The sequence below is a fragment of the Taudactylus pleione genome, unplaced genomic scaffold (genome assembly GCF_031769625.1).
Source record: "Taudactylus pleione unplaced genomic scaffold, aTauple2 ptg000026l, whole genome shotgun sequence".
Lineage (NCBI taxonomy): Eukaryota > Metazoa > Chordata > Amphibia > Anura > Myobatrachidae > Taudactylus > Taudactylus pleione.
In genome coordinates, this window is record NW_028284428.1 from 19320856 (window position 1) to 19341516 (window position 20661).

The 20661-nt window shown below is 41.7% G+C and overlaps 2 protein-coding genes across 2 annotated transcripts in view; both read left to right on the forward strand.

The window, feature by feature from the left end:
- Positions 1-18726, forward strand: part of LOC148539251 (interleukin-5 receptor subunit alpha-like) — a 175928-nt gene extending 157202 nt beyond the window's left edge. The window contains exon 11 of the mRNA XM_088451521.1: positions 18642-18726. Within this exon, the coding sequence (XP_088307647.1) occupies positions 18642-18647 (6 nt within the window). The 3' untranslated portion in view covers positions 18648-18726. The remainder of the gene's footprint in view (positions 1-18641) is intronic.
- The window catches only part of LOC148539252 (granulocyte-macrophage colony-stimulating factor receptor subunit alpha-like), a 79485-nt gene continuing 77486 nt past the window's right edge, over positions 18663-20661 (forward strand). The window contains exon 1 of the mRNA XM_088451522.1: positions 18663-18750. Coding sequence (XP_088307648.1) covers positions 18663-18750 — 88 coding nt within the window. The remainder of the gene's footprint in view (positions 18751-20661) is intronic.

The following is a 20661-nucleotide window of genomic DNA, read 5'->3' on the forward strand; positions in this document are numbered from 1 at the left end:
AAGGGGGAGCTAAGTTCCCCTCCTCACATTGTGATCCCCGGCGCATGCGCTCTCCAATGCCTTTAGCTCCAGAATGCCATTCATCACTGAAGGAGGGTCTGGGGAATCAGAGGAGATTTGTTCAGCACTTGTGTGGAACGGATCTCCTCTTAAAACATCAGGGGACACAGTGGGACAGCATGGTCACATGTGATGCAACCTTGTCAGCAGAAACACTTCTGACTGTGGTTGCACTGGTAACCACACCAGTTAAGTGGTAAATTGTTGAACATGATCACATTAGTTGCTTAACCCTTTATGAATTAAAAAAAAATCTTCCTGTAATTTTTCTAGAAAGTACAAATTAGATTTGTTAACAGACTGATATTAGATGTAAGTGACACTAGTCAGCTGTACAGGTCATTATGCAAAAGCAGTTAGCTAGTGCTGCCGATGGTCATCACCTGCAAGTGATACACATCCTAGCCAGCATATCTGTGGATGGGACTGAAACTTCTTCAGTTGCATAAATGTAGTATGTTTTTCAAGTAAAAGTGCTACTTGCTATTATCTGCTACTGTTCCAGGAGCTCCTTGGTAGTATAAACTAGACATAAGCGGTTCGGTTTTGCTGAGAACTGAACACACCCGAACTTTGGGATTCTGAGTTGAGTCCTGGCTTGGGTCTACTTGCAAGCTCAGAATTCAGATCTAAAAAACTGATCTCATGTATTTAGGATTGCATTTAAGTCCCTCCCTTGTGATTTCAGGTGCTGCGAGGTGGTCAAAATTGACTGGAAGTGGCTGAAAAATGAATGTTATTGATGTTAATAATATTATAGGATCAAAAACAGGTCCACATTACATGATTTTAGCTGTTTTTATAATATTTTAAAGAAAACCAAAACTGAACGAAAAAAACTTGAGGGTGGTTATACAGTATGACAATGAGTTAGAATCAAAACTGAATTACAAGGGTCTGCACACATTACTTGTATAAAATGGCATCCCAAGGAAGAAGAAATTTTAACCCTTGAGTTGAATTTTTGCTGGATAACAGACTTGGATTAAATTATAATTTAGTGTGAGCTATATATATTATATGCTGTTCCATGGGGCTATATTATATTCAGTATAACTGGGGAAGGGTGTATTATTATTATTATGATTATTATTATGATTATGATTATTATTATTATTATTATTATTATTATTATTTTTGCCAAGGGGTGGCAGTTATAGATGGGTATACTATAAATAAACTCTGTACTCTAGCACCCACATAATCATTTTCCCACAAATGTAAGTAAGTAAAGTAAAGCTTGTGAGGGCAGTGGGAAGTGACATGCTAGTGCTGAAGAGTCATCACACTAAGGAAATAAGGACAGGGTTATAAGATCTAGAAAACTGTCTCCTTTCAGCTGCTGGACTCAATGTATTCAACTGTCATTGCTGTTACAGTCACTGGTTCCCTTTTTTGGTGACTTCTGCTGCCTCCTATTTGATGAAGAATAGATAATATCACAGTCTTATATAAGATTATAATGTTTTGTAACTATTGTCAGTGCTGTATATTTGCTTTTCTAAAGAGTGTTTGTCAAGCATGATTTTAATGCATGTAAAACAAACAAGGAACAATGGACTCTGTTTATCACATACTAGAGGGTGACTACTATGCCTTCCATGGAATCCCACATGCAGTTTGGATTAACAACAGGATGGCAAAGGGACCGTTGCCAAGGGGCCCCCACACACAAGGGTGGCTCCACACATAGCGACATCACCAGCATGAGAGACAGTGCAGCTTCAGTGAACTGGGATTTCTGAGTGGCATAATGTGAACTGGGGGCACTACAATATTTAACACATAATAATTTTTAATAACATCGACAGCAAATCCTATTGACAATTTTATTGGTAGGAGTATCCACAAGATAGTTGCCCTGGGGCACCCAAAAACCTTAATCTGGTCCTGTCCACATGCTCATTCAAGAAATCCCCATTTGTTGGATAGACTGGTTGCCTGCATAGTAAATAACCCAGAAACCTACACTTCTCAACCCGTTTTCCCCAACTACCTGACATTACCAGATTGGGGTTATTTATTATCAAAAAGTTGTCCCCACAATTAAAGAATTTCCCCTAAAATCTGTACCCAGCACAAATATATAATCACTTTCCGAAAAGCTTTAATAAAACTACTTCTATAATAATAATAATAATAATAATAATAATAATAATAATAATAATAATAATAATAATGTTATTTATATAGCACTTCTCTCCTAAACATTTGCAATTACAAAGAACAAACAAAGTTCTGCACTGGAGTATAAGAATCAATCAATACATTTATTATTCCAAAATCACACCTGAGCAATGTATGCAACTAGTTTCTCCATACAGGAGGCATCTTGAAGCTGTCATTAACAACAAAGGCTTTTTAGCGAAGTATTGAATACATTTCAGTAAGCGTGTTCAATACTTTTTCCCTGTGTCATTTCACATTATTACACATAACTTAATTTATGGACAGCTATGGTTTGATTTCTTTGCATGTGTGGATTGCATGGGTTGTTGCTGACATTTGGTGAAAATTTCATTACAATAGCCCCATTACAAATCTATTTACTGAGAAATATGTTGATGTGTTCAATACTTATGTTACCAGCTGTAAGTGCAATATAATAAGTAGCAGCATGTATTTTGCAAATAGTGAGCCTTTACTCCGAATTTTTATATGTGAATAATAAATGTATTGATTGAATCTTATACAGAAATTCCTTACTTAAAGACCGTGGGCCTGATTCAGAGCCTCTCGTAAGCGGCCGCTCGTTCGCTCCGAGCGATGTTCGCACATCTGCGCATGCGTATGGGTCGTAATGCGCATGCGCCAACCAGTCATTGCGGTCGGAAATCGTGCGCTCGTAAAACAGCGAGGGCCTGCTAATTTTAGTGACAGAATGAGGCGTTTGTGGGTGGTAACAGGGAAAGGTGCTTGAAAACGGGGAGAGGAGATCCGAACGCAGGCGTGCCAAACGGTCAAAACAGGCGTTTAATGGGTGTGCAAAATTAACAAAGCAGCGTCATCGACCACATCAATTGGTTGTCTTTTAGCCTGAACTGCTCGCAGTGATTGCGGGAGAAAAATCCAACCACAAGAATTGCGAGCAGTTCAGACGCCTTTCGATGTACTCGATTAATCTAATAAATAGCGGAGATAGACATAGAGGCGTCAACAGACCGCAAAGAGCGAGCGCTCAATATAAATATCCGGCCCCTTTTTCTGAACGAGCGTCCGCAAATAGCGTCAGGCTCTGAATGAGGTCCCGAGTTCCGTTCCTACGACTCGGTCGTTAAACGAATTGGTCGTTAAACGAGCAATTATAAAATGAAGCTGGAAAGAAGCTGGCACATTCAACAATTTTAAAAATAGAGTGAAAGAGTCAGTGAAAGCATCACCAGGATATACAGTACTGTACTATATATGCATAACTATAGTACAGTTTTTTATACATGTACAGTACAGTACAATACTGTATACAGTACTGTACTGTACTGTACCTGTATACAGTATGCACAGCAATCATTTACCTGTACTGTATTGTATTATGAATAAAGAAAAGGAAACTGCTTTACTTTGCATAACTTGTTTTATTTAGCTTTTTTTTTTTTACTTTTCAAAACTTTTATTTGAATAACTGTTTACTTTGCATACAGTACAGTAATTTTGCATAACTCTTTACAGCACTGTACAGGACTTTGCAGAACTTGTTTGTTTTATTTTGCATAACTTTAATACGTACTACTAGTTAGACTTCGCATTACTTTTGCATACTGTACCTTTAAAGAGGATAAACAGGACAATCGGCATAAAACAATATATACTGTAGATATGAAAAACAGACATTCTAACCATGTAATGTGTCATCATTGGTGTCATCAAGATCTGTAAAGGGCTCTGGTAAGGGAGATGCTGGCAAGGAAATGGAAGGACTTGTAGGGGTAGGAGTACTGGGTGTGGTCTGCTTTGCAATTTTCTTTTTTTCGTCATAAATTTCACGATAGCATTGTAAAAGTTCATTCATGTGCCGTTCCACTTTCGTGAACCTTTCAACATTTGGATCCATCCCCTTTAGTTGTAACATAGCCGCATTCACTTTCGAGAACACACCAGCTAATCCCTTTACTGTGAACTTCTTTTGTACTTCTTCCGTTCTTTCTCCTTCTTCCAACTCTTCTAGGTGCTGCTGCGCTTCCAACTCTATTAGATCTTCGTTAGATAGCTCTCCCTCGACATAATCCACTAATTCTTCAATATCTTCCCCTTCAAGATCTAAATTAAGCATGTTAGCAAGTTCCACAGTAAATTGATTTATGTCATCGACATGTTCATCTATGTCAACCACTTCAACATTATTCACAAGACTTTTTAGGCATTTTTTCCATATGCCTTGCATACAATTTTCTGTCACTTCCTCCCAAGCGGATTCTATGTTCTTTATGCACTGTAAAATGTTGTATGATTTCCAAAAATCACGAAGGGTTACTTCATCATTTTCTGTTGCCGAGACAATTTTGTAATAGTTGTGCGCAATAGTATGCTTTGAACGTAGATTTAGCCCCCTGGTCCATTGGCTTTTAGATAGCAGTGGTGTTTTTAGGCAGATACACTACCTTTACATCTGGGTTTACATCATCATGATGCTGGGGGTGTCCTGGGCAATTATCAAGCAGGAGGATAATTTTAAAGGGAACACCCTTGTCCAGACAAAAACGCTTGACCGGGGGTATGAAGCAGTTGGTAAACCAATCCTTAAATAAAAGCCTGTGTCATCCATGCCTTGTTATTTGCACGATAGTATACGGGCAGCATGTGCTCACTGACCTGCTTGAATGCACGTGGGTTCTGGGAGCGATAGATGAGCAAAGGCTTTAACTTAAACCCAGCAACATTTCCAACCAGCAACAACGTGACCCTGTCCTTAAAAGCCTTGAAACCGGGCATTGTTTTAGCTTCTTTGTGTATGTACGACCTTTCGGGCATTTTCTTCCAAAAAAGTCCTGTTTCATCCACATTGAAGATTTGATCCAGACAGTAGCCCCCTTTCTTGATGATTTCATCAAATTGGTCAAAAAAAATTTCAGCTGCTTCTACGTCAGCATTTGCTGCCTCACTGCTGATACTATGATTATGCAGGTTGAATCTCCAACTAAAGCGTTGAAACCATCCATGGCTTGCCGTATATGTTTCCGCTGATTCATCCTCCTCACGTGTCTTCAAAGTTTTAAAGATACTGCGTGCCTTGAATAATTGAAAGGTTCAGTGGCATTTTTTTTTGCATATAGTCATCAAACCAGATCGCAAGTAATTTTTCCATTACATGAATGAGGCCTTTCCGCTGCCTAGTTATTATGGCTTTAAATCCTGTTGATGCTTTCACTGCCTCTTTCACTTTATCTTTATCCTTCAAGATTGTTGAAATGGTTGAATGTGCCAGCTCCAAGTCACCTGCTATCTATTTAACTTTTTTTCCAGCTTCATAATCACTTATGATCTTCATTTTCATGTCAAGATCAATAGTCTTCATTTTCTTTAAGCTCCTTTTCTCTGACTTCTCCTTCTCTGACATCTCTCTGACGCTGAGATGCTATGCATGTTGCCTGTCGCTAAAGAGTCAGGGCGGGTCGTAACTCCGAACGGTCGCTAAAAAGTCAGCGCGGGTGTACTCCTGCGCAGAACTTTGTTTAATCTTGGTATTTTTTGTGAGGTGGGCAACACCTCTATTTTTCTGCATCAGGTGTGTAAAAGAGTCAGCAGAGTGGTTAAAACAGGCGCTGAGATTTCATTTGAGAACATTTGTTTTTTTGGAATTTGCATTTACAACACAAAATACAAAACAAGCTTAACAAGGGACATTAGTAAAATGCATGGGTGAATAGGTGACTTTTGAGTCTATTTTTGAAGGATTCTAGATTGGAGGCCTCTCGAACTGTGTGGGGAAGCAAGTTCTACAGAGTCTGAGCCACAAATCTGAAATCTCGACCACCAGATGAATTCTGGGAGATTCTAGGTACTGTTAATAGTCCTTCATCATCGAATCGCAGTAATCAAGTGGAACAGTACGGAATCAGAAGCTGCTTCAGGTACCTTGGGCCCTGGTCATGTAGGGCTTTGAAAGTTAGTAGGCCAATCTTGAAAACAATTCGCCCTCTGACAGGCAGCCAATGAAGGGCAAGAGAATGTGTGTTATGTTGCTGGAACAGGAATGGTTGGTTCATAGCCTGGCAGCTGCATTTTATACCATCTGCAAGCCGTGCAATTCTTTTGCTGGGAGGCCAAGGAGTAATAAAGGCGTGATGATATAAATGCATGTTTGACTTTAGGCAGATCTTCTTTGGGAATTAAGTGTTTGATTCTTGCTTTGTTCCTCAGATGAAAGAATGAGGACTTGATTGTGGCTGACACCTTAAGTGTAAGTGTCAAGCCACTATCCAGGCTGGGATGTAGTTGGAACCCCGATGCAAGGGAAGCCGACTGACGGCTTTCCGAATGAAGGTAAGCGGGAAGGGTTAGCTGTTAGACAGGGGTGTATCTAGGGATCCAAGCGCCCCTGGCAATGTAATGGACTGGCACCCCCCTACTCCCCCTATGCTGCATTGCCCCCATAGTAGCCCCCCCTATACAGTGCTGCCAGTAGTAGACCCCAGTAGTAGTCCCCGATATACAGTGCCCCCAGTAGTGGCCACCCCCCCTAAATTGCCCCCAATAGTGGCCACCCCTATACAGTGCCCCCAGTAGTGGCCACCCCCCCTAAATTGCCCCCAGTAGTGGCCACCCCTATACAATGCCCCCAGTAGCGGGCACCCCCTATTTCAGAGCCCCCCCCGTAGAGCCAGGCTTACACACACACACACACAAAGAACCCAAAAAAATTAAACTTACCTGATCCCCGCTCCTGACATGACCGCCACTGTCTGCTGTGAGTCCCGGACGTTCTTCTCCTGCATGGGAGAGACGTCTTGACGTATGATGTCTCTCCCATCATATGCTGCGGGGGGAGCTTGAACATGGATCTCATGAGTGAGCTCCAGCCGGCTCCCTCCGCAGACGACGCAGCAGCAAATGAGAGTCTGTCTGACTCTCATTGGCTGTCTGCTATTACAAACACACAGCCGCCGCTGGTGGCTGTGTGTTTGTAAACTGTGTAGGGCAGACCGCTGTCACTGTGGTCTGCCCTACACTTGTGGGACCGGGGACTTGTCCACCCTTTGGCTGTTGGTGGCTCTGCCGGACGGCGCCCCCCATTTGGTCGGCGCCCCTGGCGAGTGCCATCCTGGCCAATAGGTAGATACACCCCTGCTGTTAGATGTGGTGGTGGGGAGGGTTAGGTTTAGACACCCCCGGGGGGACTTAGGGTTAGGCACCACCCTGGGAGTTTTAGGGTTAGGCACCCCTAAGGGAGGATTAGGGGGGAAAGAAGGGTAGGGTTAGCATTCCTACCTGCCTGATCAGGATTCTGCTGTTTTGGGCTTCTGGCATCAGCAATTGTACCCAGCAGCTATTCAGGGATATCATATCCAACCCTCCAGGACAACACAAAGATTCCACACATGTTCAGTGTTTTGTAGTTCTGAACCCCCATAAACATAGGTCTTTGTCCAACTTCCTTTTTTGTTAAATATGTGTGTACTATTGTAGTAATATACACCAGCGCATTCCTATGTCTCCAAACAGCCCAGCAATATGGCTTATTGAGCAGTGGTATGTTTGTACAGCCATACTCACAGTCACATACACTCAGCATCTGGATGATGAAGTGGAGCTCGAACAGAACATACAGAGCACCAGCCAGTGATGTATGAGGGTAGCGGTGCATATGCAAAAGATAGTGGTATACTGCAGTAGCAAGTATCTCTGGATATCGCCGAGACTTTTGGAGCTAATTGGAAGCCATCTATGTCCCACTGTGGCACTCTAGCAACATGACAAGATGGTACCAAGCATCCACTAAAAGGTGTCCATACCGGTAAAGGACCTCCCTACAGGAGCATCATAAAGACTGTGCAGTAGCACTCTACATATCTCAACAGTTGTTAACATTATACATTTGGTTCACACTGCTACAAGGAGAGGGGGAATCCTTAACCTTTAGCACTAAACTGTGGCTGCTCCATATTATTCCAGCTGTGGTCAGGAAAACCACAACTCTAGCAAAAGGGCAAGTTATTTTATGTGACTCCCATTGTTCTGCAGGGTGAGGTGACCAGACATACCTTCAGATCTACGCTGTACCCTCAGCTTATGATTGTATCTATTTTCGCTGTACTGACAAAATACTGAATATCAAGGTTATTGAGAGATTCCAAACAGAAGGCTTTCATAGCAACTGGCGATTTATCCCATTCCACACCACTCATCACTGAGAGATGCAGATATTGAAATTGTCACTGTTTCTTGCTTATTACACTGCTTTCAGTTGTTTAGTATAGTAACATTACAATGTGCAGCAATCAGTGGCCATCAGATGTGGAGTAGAAATAGAATAATAAAGTATATGTTTGTTTTTTGCTCTGTAGAGGTAGCTATGATGAAACAATCAATGATTACTATATGATTTCTGTATGAGTGATGTTTGCCTAGAAAAGGGAGAGGAACTAGAGGAGGAACATATGTTAATCTCTGTTCTCCTTTCATCAACTGTTCCTGCAGTTTTAATGAACTGCTGTGGAAAGTCCCTCTAGCAATATCCTGTAGTTTATTTTGGCTGTTTTACTATCACTTACTGTAACAAATCTATTGTAAATTGAGTATTGATGGCACAGGCTCCAGTGGGATGAATGTTTAATGTGGTAGGTAAGTCTTGGATGCTGTGATAAGAGAATGTTAGATACATATTAGTTTTACGGGTATTTATAGGACAGTGTTTAGAAAAGTTGACATTTAAAATGTGAGATTAATCCATTTTAAGTATACAACATTGATGAAGCATTGTGCTTACAGCCAGGTATTATTGATTGTGCTTTCATTGCACAGTAAAATATTTTAAAACTATTTTAAAATTGAGCAAACAGGAGAGAATATGGTTTTGATTCAGAGCTTTTTTTCCGGTATATATAGTGTTTCGTTCAGGGGCTTCAATTCTTAAGTATGTTGATAAATAAGAACAATATCTAGCTTTTAAAGCAATTATTTACATTGATGGAACAGCTTTTAAAGTAAATGTAAAATCTATGTACAGTACAATCTATCTTTAAAAGTACATACAGTATTAGTATCTTGGAACACAATGTAAGTCTAATGTATTTGCCAGAGTTATCACTGTTTGGGTTGCACTCTGAGTGTATTTAAGTAACAAAGGCCACTGGACTTTGAATTAAAATGAAAATACTGTTCACTGGTATTCCTTCAAATGTAGGGTTGTCAAGCTTGTAAGTTCTTTATACTTACTGGTTTCAGCACAAACTACATTTCCAGAGTTTTCAAAGGGTCATACCTTTGGTTCTTCTGGGTCTTTGTATTATTAATGCTTGCCATACAGTACACTAACCGAAAATCATTCTGATCAGCCAATGAAAAAACCATTCTGAATGATTATCGTTCCGTTTACTGACACGAATGATAATTGTTCACAGCATAAAAATGGCTGATTGATCAACTGATTGATTTGATTATCAAAAATGTCCAATTGTCCCGACTGTTGTTCAGACGATTCCATGCTGGAAAGTGCAGTTCATGATTGTACATCACTAAATATATAGAGGCATGGTGATTATTAGACCATCACACTACCCCTCATCCATTTCTTCTGATCATCTGCACAGCCATGAAGTCTATAGCCAGCTTAATAGTGACAAGCTACTGAAACCTGAGACATGTAGGTTACAAAACTGTTATAAGATTTAAAGCACATCATGAAAATAATATTTAAAATTCATTTAACTATGTACTGTAAATAAACAATTAACAAAAGATTCATGTGCACTGCATAAGCTACCCCCTTTTAATATGTTGGTGATATACATTTAAATATAATAATTAGAGATGTGAGGGTTTGGATTCCTGGAATAGGAACACACCCGAAGTTATGGGTTATGAGTCGAACCAAGCCCTGGCTCGGGTCTTCCCACCAAATTCAGTTCCCAAAACATAGCAAATCATCATCTTCCCAGGGAATCGGTTCTAATCCCGACAGCGGAAGCCCAGCAGGGGTGAAGATCCCGACAGCTAATTTTGGTAAGTACATCTAACCCTACCCCCTACCCTAACCCTCCTGTAGGGGTGCATAAGCCTAACCTCCCCCCTAGTGCCTAAACCTAACCCCCCCTTACTCGTAGCCTAAAACTAAGTCTCCCGGGGGGTGCATAACCCTAACCTCCCCCCTGGGGGTGCCTAAGCCTAACCCTCTTTCCCATAGCCTAAACCTAACCCTTCCGGGCATGTGCCTAACCCAAAGCCCCCCGGGAGCCCTAAAACCTATCCCTCCCCCCACGGCTGTCCGCACCCGGCTTACCTTCATTCGGTATGCCAGGCGTCGTGCTCCCGGCGTAGGTCTAATAACAGGTAGCGGGATTTCGATGCCTGTCATTAGTACCTTGCCGGGATTTGACAGTTGGGAAGCCGACGGTTGGCATTTCGACCGTCGGCTTCCTGACTGCATCCCCTTCCCAGGACCAGATCTTCCGTATTTTGGATTGCGTGATCTTCCCAGCGTCGAATCTTGTGCTTTTTGGATTGCATTTAAAAGTTCCTACATGGTGATCGGGCACATTACACGCAGGAGATCAGAGGGAAAGGGTCTGGGCTGTGGGCTGCAGTAGTGTGGGGCACTTTGTTGTGTGTTCAGGTCATGGTCATGTTAAAAAAAAGCCATTAGGAGTACTGTATTAAAGAGGTACTGTGATTCAAAAAAAGCCATAGGAGCATTGTGAGGCACTGTGTTGTGTGTTCAGGGTTTCAGACACTGTGTTAAAAAACACTGTGCTGTGTGTGCAGGGCTTCAGGCAGGCACTGTGTTAAGAAAAAAGCCATTAGGAGCACTGTGTTATTAAAGAAAATACTATAGGGTGCCACTGCCATAGGAGCTCTGTTAGGCACTGTGTTTTCTTCAGGCACTGTGTTAAAAAATTTAAATAAAACACAGTTGTGTGCAGTGTGTTAAAAGAAAAAGCCATTAAAATGCCATTACTAGGAGTGCTGTGAGGCACTGTTTTGTGTGGTTAGGCACTGTGTTAAAAAAAATATCGTCATTAGGGTACAATTACTAGAAGCACTGTGATGCACTATGTTGTGTGTTCAGGCACTGTGTTAAAAATTAACATCAGTAGGGTGCCATTACTAGGAGCCCTGTGAGACACTGTGTGTTCAGCCACTGTGTTAAAAAATGCCATTAGGGTGTCAAAGTGAACCTGCACTTTTTTTTCTGTAGAAAATCTATCACTGCAGTATACTATATTGTTTTTTATTTACCCCCAAAAATAGTATTTTCTACTGTATTTGAGGCTGCTGCACCCCCAAGAAGTCCTCTTTGTTTTCTTATATCCTTTTAAACTGCCATGTGTTTGTGCCTCTACCTGTCTCTTAATTTAACCAGTCAGCTCACTGCAACCTTTGGGTAGTATCGGTGAAAACAATAATGTGAGTTGTGAGGTTGTCAAAATTGACTGAAAATGACTGGAAATTAAAGTTATTTAGGTTAATATTACTGTAGGAACAAAATAGGCCCAAATTATATGATTTTAGCTGTTTTTATCAATTTATTTAAAAAAAAAAAACAGATCTAAAACCAAAACACTTGAGGGTGGTCTTGGCTAAACCAAAACACAATATTGAACTAGAACTAGAGATGTGCGGGTCCGGATTTCTGAAATTTAAACACACACGAATTTAGGGGCTCCTAGTAAAACCAGGTCAAGGTTCGGATTCACTTTTGTGTACCTGTTTTAGCAGAGTCCCAGTTCGGAACTCAGGTTTGGATTCAGGAATTTTAGCTACTTTTATTGAATAAGGGTGGTTTTGCAAAACCAAAACATGAAGATGAATCCAGATCCAAAACCAAAACATGTGACCCACTTATTTTACGTTGAATATGAGTGGCACTTTAAATTTTCCGCAGTCATTGTCTCCTCCAGTTGCACCTTTCCATGCAGCCCAGGGCCGGTGGAATGGCTCCTTAGTGCAGGGCACTGTTGGACTGGATGGAAGAGACATCATGACGTCTCTCCCAGTCCCTGAAGACTACAGAAGATGGGCCGGGGAGGGGGAGGAGCACATGGGACAGACAGCTGCAGCGCTGCCCGGTGCCCGCTGTAATGTGTATTAGTAGCAGTGCACCCGGCAGCAGAGGGACCGGGCAGACTGCTACTATTATACAGTATATGTAGTGGGCAGTAGAAGACTAATGGCCGTGGTCAGGGGTTGAGGTGGCCAGTTCCACCTGCAGGACATGAGCGCTCTGTGCGGGTGTACCAGCCGCATCACCCTAGTTACGGCCCTGGTATCCAGTATATATTGCATGATCTCTGATAAGCAGCTGATAGATTGTTAGATGTCTCCTAATGGTCTGGCAGGGAACCGAAGTCGACTGACACATAAGTAGTTATACTGAATTTGTTGCCAATTGACAATCTGTTGTGGGGCTATGGAGTCTATTGGATGTTGCAAAGCTGCTACTGTATGTTACAACTTTGTATGCACTGGGTGGTGATGATATTAAACAAAGACATTCAAGTTGAATATTGAAGAGTTCCCTTCTGCTTTATACGGAAGACTGGTTATATAAGCCATGGTAATTAAAGTTGCACCCTTGAAGCTGAATGACTAATGAAGTGAATTCATCTGCATTTAAGGATATATATAAAAACATATACACATACACATGTCTATATATATATATATATATATATATATATATATATATATAATGACACTGGTATGGCAGTGAGAGATCAAGTACCTATGCTATTTTTAAATGAGATATCAAAATGAGTATACAAAAATACAGCTAATATATATAAAACAAATTTGATTCAAGACCATAAGCCCTAAAAGATACATTAAAAAACTTATATGCTGCTAACAATGCATCATAAGTCATTTTTAGGATCTAATATAGTGTTAAATTGAGTAATATGCACGCAGTCTCAACACTGGAGGAAAACACTTGTGCAACTACAAGTCCTAAATGAGGTAAGTGGAAAGAATGTACATAGCCTTAATGCTGGAGAAAATCACTAGTAGACCTACAAGTCCCAAAATGTACAGTTGGATGATTAAATGGGTGTAGTTTGTTGTAATTACCAGATACTCCAGCTTAAAGATAATGTCCCAGGTCCAACAAGCATGTACTGTAAATTAGCCACCCAGTGGCTGCATATCCTTGTGCCGTTTAGAACTGCGGCATTCCTCTCCCTGACAGATGTCAGGTGAAAGTGCTGTTGCCATGCAGTGTGGCTCCAGGTAAGCAGCTGAAACCACATAAGGATGGAAAGCACATCTTAATCTTTTATGAAAGAGTGTTGCTGTAATACATCTATATTTGCTCTGCTGTTCTCAATTATTTATGTTAGGTTAATATAACATGAAAAAGTATGTGCCATCTTCTAGCAAAACAGTAACTGGAACCAGACTGTAGCATGCTAGGTTGGTCACATTATAACAGGAACACCCGTAGCAACAGCACCACTATCATAAGCAGTAGTGCTGAGGGAGGCGGTGTGTGTACTGTATGTGAGTGCATTATCAGGGCCAGTGTCAGTTCTACTAGCACCTTGTGCAGGAAATTTTGAAGGCCCCCCCAAATCCAACTATATCCATCATTAATAATAATAATAATAATAATAATTATTATTATTATTATTAATATTAATAATAATAATAACAATAATAATAATAATGATAGTAAACACATATTGTCCCCACCTGTAAAATAAAAACCTCACACATTGGACCTGAATCAGATCCGTTCGCTAGATACGGTCGCTGGCTCCCAGTGTATGCAAATTCAGCTAAGTGACGTCAAGGCAGGTGATCGCACGGCAAGGCATAAGCACGCCCACTATGTCTTGGCGAGCGATCACTTTGCAGACGCCCATTAGCATATGGTGAGATGCCCACTAGCGCACGTCATCTCCAGGAAGTGTATTAAAACATTGGTACATCGAGGACCATCGGAGTTCCCAGTCTCTCCCTGGCCTGCCCTTAGCCATGGGTAATACTTGCACCAGCAGCAGCTGCAGTCTCAGTGCAGATTCCAGAGCACTGTGCAGGCCAGTTGGTGGGTGGCTGCGCGTACTATGAGGTCACACTGCCGCATCACCGTAGGTCATGGCCCAGTCCTTGTCTTAGCCACCCAGTCGAGCCCAGTGCTGTCCAGGCCCAAAGTTAAAACTGGTGGTGCAGCTGGTGCTGCAGTCGATGCCATGCCAGCCACTCTAGATTGGTTCATGGTCCTGGCAGTGGCCGCATTGTGCCCTCTGTGGGGTGGCGCTCTCATGGAACCACATCGCTGGAATTGCCCTTAAGCCAGCCCTGTGCATTTATTCATATTTTGCGATTAGGTACTCAGCATTTACAAAAGCATGTGAATTTTAAATGCACTCAGAAGGCGCCTGTAATCCTTTTCTTTTACTGGGATGCAAAAAGTCATTTATACAATAAAAACAGTAACACATGTCATTGTGAATAGTACTTAGACCCTCATTACTCAATACTAGGAGTTGATTAATTTACAGTAGCATTATGTACAGTATTAGTGCAGTGTTTCACTTGTAACACATTTCTACTTTTGGGCATTTGCCTACCATACTCATTCTCACAACGGTCAGTGAAATAAATCGCATGATATTGAAATAATATAAATAAGACACTTTTGTAACATTGAGCTAGGCTGCGTGACCACAACAATGCTGTAAAGAGGAAGCTAGAAAATTGAGTGGAATTAAAAAATATTTGATTGCATTACCTTATATGATTAATAACCAGATAATAGATATTAGATACATTAAAAACATACAGCAAATCATATTACAATTAGTCTAAAGCATAATGCCACTGAAAATTGAATTAAATTTTGGATAGAGATACATAACTTATACATTAATACAGTATATTTTTTACCTGCCATCCTATTCAGAACCCTTATATATATTATCCACTTACCTGACAATTAAAAAAGGCATCAATAATTGTTTTTTTATTTAAATGTAATTACATTAAGGTACATTTTTAAAAGCATTTAATTATATCAGTGAAAAAAATGGGGTGTCTCGCTTATCCCCCTGTCCATATGTCCGCATTATAAAAATACCTCCCTTCCAGTGGCAATAGCTTAGTCAAAAGCAATAAATCCCTGTTGCATAAATTCCCACCCACCAATGTGCATGAAGTTCCCCATTGTGGCATTATCCCTCATCCTCTACCCCTGTGCTAGGTGTCACCATTAAAGTATTGTACCCCCTGTCTACCAGGGCCTTTATGGGGAATCACCTTTATTGTGAATTGCCCTCTCCCATGTGGCATTATTCCTCTTCACCTCATGCAGGTCACAGCAGAGTGAGTATCATAGAATACTGATCATCAGTCCCTCTGCTGTGGCTGATCTCTGCACTCATAGAGATCAGTGAAGTATTGCTCAGAGGGGAACTTTTGTTATTGGCAAATGTGCAGCAGAATGCCATTAACATAGCATTCTGGGTTGCGGCCCTGTCAGAGAAAGCCCATCTGGCTGCGGTTGAATCCCATGTGACCAGTTAACTGGTTAACAATACACTTCCACCTGAAACAAGGATAGCCTAAACCGAGTACAGCATATATTGGGAGTCTTGTCATATTGGGTGAATCACCAGATACTGTACCATGCATCACCAGCTGTAGGCTAAATTAACTTATGGGGAAATGAGGAAATCGCCTTTGGCATTCTTGCAAAAAGAAAAAAAGATACTCTCAGAACACAGTGATTTGATTTCAGTGTTCCAGTTACTACGTGTGTTATGTGTCTGATGCAGACTTGTACACCGACCCGATGGTTTGCATATAGCTCTGATGTTTGAAGATATGCGCATGTACAAGATTCATACTGCATACAGTATTTACAGCTCGCTCACAATGCCCAGGTGCTGCAGCTTGATTGATAGGCTGCAGCTGTTTGGGGGTGGAGCAGGGGTGGAACCAGGCAGCTTCCCAGAAAACAGGGGCATGTCAGCCACATTTTCCTGGCATGCTGAAGCCAGTGGCTGCGCCCTTGTACACAGCTTCACTGTCTTCAGCTGCATGAAAACATCAGCCACTGAAGGTTACTCAGATGACTAATGTTAACACAGATTGATCTGATGCGGACGCAGCTGTGGATAACATAAGCCGGCAAGAGGCATCTATTTACACCAGACGCTTCCTGCGGTATAAGAATATTATTGCCCAGCTGCTGTATACAAAGTCGCTGTGGCTGTGAATAGTGAACAACTCTGAATCAGGCCTTATGTATTGTAGGCCTCAATCCATACATTGACATCAAAAAATTTTATTTATGAGAGCAGCAGTACTGGGCTGGGACGTGAATCGCCTGCTGGCAGGTTGCACTGGCATGTGGATGATGAACGGTGGTGATGCAAAGACAAAGGGGGTGGTCAGTGATGTAGTGTGGCCACTGGCCAGAATAAGGAAATAAGAATAATTGCCTCGGTCATATCACCTGAGTGATTCTTCTTTCCATCGGGCATACTGAAAGGTGTATATAGAATTTTATCCAGTGTGAGGCCACTCTCTGAATTTTTCCCATTCACTTGAAATACATGGGCAGTGTTGTGTGCCATACTGCTAGGTGCATGCAGCTTTGTCTTCACATGAAGAGTAGTGTGAAGTGGGGCATACTTTACATGCCGATACTCCTTACAGTGAAGACAAAGTCCTGACCGAGCAGAGCTGTCACCCAAAATCAGGACTACTTTACCAGAATCAGGACAAGCTCTAACCTTTAAATTAATAGATTGCAGAAGGTGTAATGATTAGGATAGAATGGCGCTAAGATACATGTGGTATTCACCGAACAAATTAATCAATATAAACCAAGGTATAACGTTTAAAAACAGCTATTCAGACAAGCTCTATAGATAAAATGTACCATTTAATTGCTATAAAGTAAATTCATAAAACAGTAACACACTTGTGAAACAATGTTGATATGAACACAGGGCCTGATTCAGAGCCGGAAGCTCTGACAGAGTGCTCGCTCTGAATAAGGGCCTGCCCTCTGGTTTTTTAGAGCGGCCTCCACAGCTATAGCGAGCGGCCAGGAAGATGGTCGCGATGGTCAAGACCAAGCGACCATCGGGCTTGCGACGAGACCCTTGTGCTAGGGTCTCGTTGCCGCAAGCCCTAGAGTGCTTTCGACTCTAACAGAGCCGAAAGCACTCCCACTGACATCACTTGTGATGTCAGTGGGGCCGGCCCCCAGACGGCAGGCGTTCCCATGGCCAGCCATGCCCCCGGGCCGCCCACCAAAGGGGGCGTGCTGTCACTCAACATCGACAGCACGACCCCTTTGGTACGAGACCCGGAGCAACGGCTTGCCCGTCGCTATCCGGGTCTCACGCATGCGCACGATGGAGCCGGCTCCGTCGTGCGCTTGCGCACTGGGCCAACATCGACCCGCTTGCAAGCGCTCAGCAAGCGGGAACGTACACAGGGGTGGGAATGTACACAGGGGTGGGGATGTACACAGGGGTGAGGACGTACACAGGGGTGTGGACGTACACAGGGGTGAGGACGTACACAGGGGTGGGAACGTACACAGGGGAGGGAATGTACACAGGGGTGAGGACGTACACAGGGGTGAGGATGTACACAGGGGTGAGGACGTACACTGGGGTAAGGATGTAAATGGGTGGGAACGTACACAGGGGTGGGAATGTACACAGGGGAGGGAATGTACACAGGGGTGAGGACGTACACGGGTGGGAACGTACACAGGGGTGAGGACGTACACAGGGGTGAGGACGTACACAGGGTGGGAACGTACACGGGTGGGAATGTACACAGGGGTGGGAACGTACACAGGGGTGAGGACGTACACAGGGGTGGGAACGTACATGTGTGGGAATGTACACAGGGGTGGGAACTTACACAGGGGTTGGAACGTACATACAAGAGCAGAGGCGGGTGTAGATTTGTTATCCAGCTTGCAGGAGAGGGTGGCGATGGGAGAGAGGAGTGTGTTCAAACAGAAGGGTAAGATGGTAGCACTTGGTGAGGGTAAATGTGGGGGGAGGGGGATGACAATGAAAGGGAATGTCCAAAGGTGGTCAGTGAGAAAATGAGTGCTGTAATTCTACAAGAAGACAACCATCCCTAGAACAATCCCTAGAACTGTTCTTAGACAAAAGGGCATATAATACTAATAATAATAATAATAATAATAAAATGTCCAAACCTTCTAACCTTTCCTTAGGTGGCAGATTGCGCAACATTTTTTAATGAAATTGTTTTGTAATTATACTTATGTATTACATTTTCACTATTTTCATTCAATAAACCTTTAACTTTTGTTATATTGAATCCCATGTAATAATGTTCAGTCTTTATTTTCTTAGAATAAATTAGGCTACAATTGCATTCCAGGATAAGACAGAGTTTAATTATATACAATTTTTTTATATTATTATTTACAGGTTTGAGCCGAATGGCAAGAAATGGATTCCAGAATATCTATCATATCTTATTGGATCATATGGCAATGTAGCTCGTGGCATCTATACTCCAAAGAATGCAGCAGCTCCTGTAAGTCTGTGAAATACTCTGCTACAAATGTTTGATGTCAAACTAGTTATTATATTTTTGCCAAGCTTTGACATGAAAAAATACTGTAGGGAAAAGTGTAGTTGTAGATATACTTAGGGTATGGGTTAAAATTGTCCACAGCCAACCAATATTTTTCTTAAGCTGGGTACACACTATACCATATATGGTGCAATATGTTATTCTGACGTGGATCGGAATAATATATAGTACGCATTGTATAGTTTGTATGCCCGATTGCGTGTTTACAATGGTCATTCGTCCCATTGTCCCATCTTCTGTGCTGCACAGCAGATGGGACAAGACAATAAACAATGAAATGCAGTTACACTACATGTAGCATACAGTATAATGACATATTGCACCATCCTACACCGGATCTTGCAGTATGTAGAGCAAGTGTGATGTATCGTTACATTGCATCATTCTGTCTGCAAGGTCAAACTTTGTATAGTGTGTACCCTGCTTTAGTGTCAATTTCGTAACCATTTTATAAGAATAACTGAAATATTTGATTGAATATTATTAATACCTCCCAAATGTCCAAATTTTGATGGTACAGATCAAATTTGCATCCTCGAATGTAATGTTTCCCAAAAATGGGAAGACCAGGGAGTATTTAGATGGGTCAGGACAGAATTTTGGTGGATTTGGGTGGGACTTCTTTGGACAGATTTTCTGTATTATGATTTTTTTCTTGTATGTCAATCTTCACAAAGAACGGATTTTGGAACCAGCCAACATGGTGAATTTCAAACCATGCTGAGTAGTTGTTCTGCTGCTCTCTCTTTATAATTCATTGTTGTTTCATCTTCACCCAAGTATATGAATCTAGCATTCATGAATTAATTTCTGTTAGTGAATCACAACACATCACGCGCTCTCTTGTTATGAAATTGTTACATTTAGGAGGACAATAACTACTATATGCTAGAGTTTCCCGAACTCTGCCATTACAGTCCAGGTTTTAAGGATATCAACGCTTGAGTACAGATGGTTAAATAAAATCTATTAAGGTACTAATTAAGTCACCTGTGCTCATGCATGGATATCCTTAAAACCTGGACTGTATTGGTAGAGTTTGGGAACCTCTGCTATATACATTATTTCACTCATGTGTATAAATATATTAATGTAAGGTTTCCTTAGTTAATGCTCCAGGCCACATGAACTTGAGAGTATAAAGAGGATGTGGAAGTTTGCTATTGGCTAAGAGATCTATGATAGTCAGTTTAGTAAACGTTTAATGAAACATAAATCAGTCTTTGATGATGGGTCGGAATGAAGTATGATCGTTACCAGAGAGCCCATTTATCCGAGGTAGGGGTTATGTTACTATGATTAAATATTACATTTAATTTGTAGGTTCTATGGGCCTAATTCAGAGTTGAATGCAATGCAGATGTTTTTTGCATAGTGGGCGATTTTTTGCCACTGCGTATGCGCCTGAATTGCACTGCACATGTGTCAAGGTACCATAGTTGAATGCTGTAATTCTATATTCAAAGTGTGATTGACAAGAAGGAAGCATTTGGGTGAGGCAATGGGTAGTGTAATCAAAAACACAGGTGCGGCTTGACCATTTCGGGGGCGTGTCACATCTTGCATCTGCGATCCCATACACTGAAAACATAGCTCCGGCATCTCAGCTACGATGGCCATTCTGAGTGACTATAGCCTTACTCAAGGAGTCGATGTTTGCATGATCTGCTTTCAATGCTGCATATGTGTACGCAGTTGCGGACAGTTTGCGAGTGCTCTGGTGGCGTCTTAGGACAAGTCCTGGCGGCTGTTCCATTAGCATAATTTCACATATTCTCAGCTGAAAAAATTACAGCTGCAGTACTTATAGTGTACAACTCTGAATCAGGCCCAATTACTTTTAGTTATTGT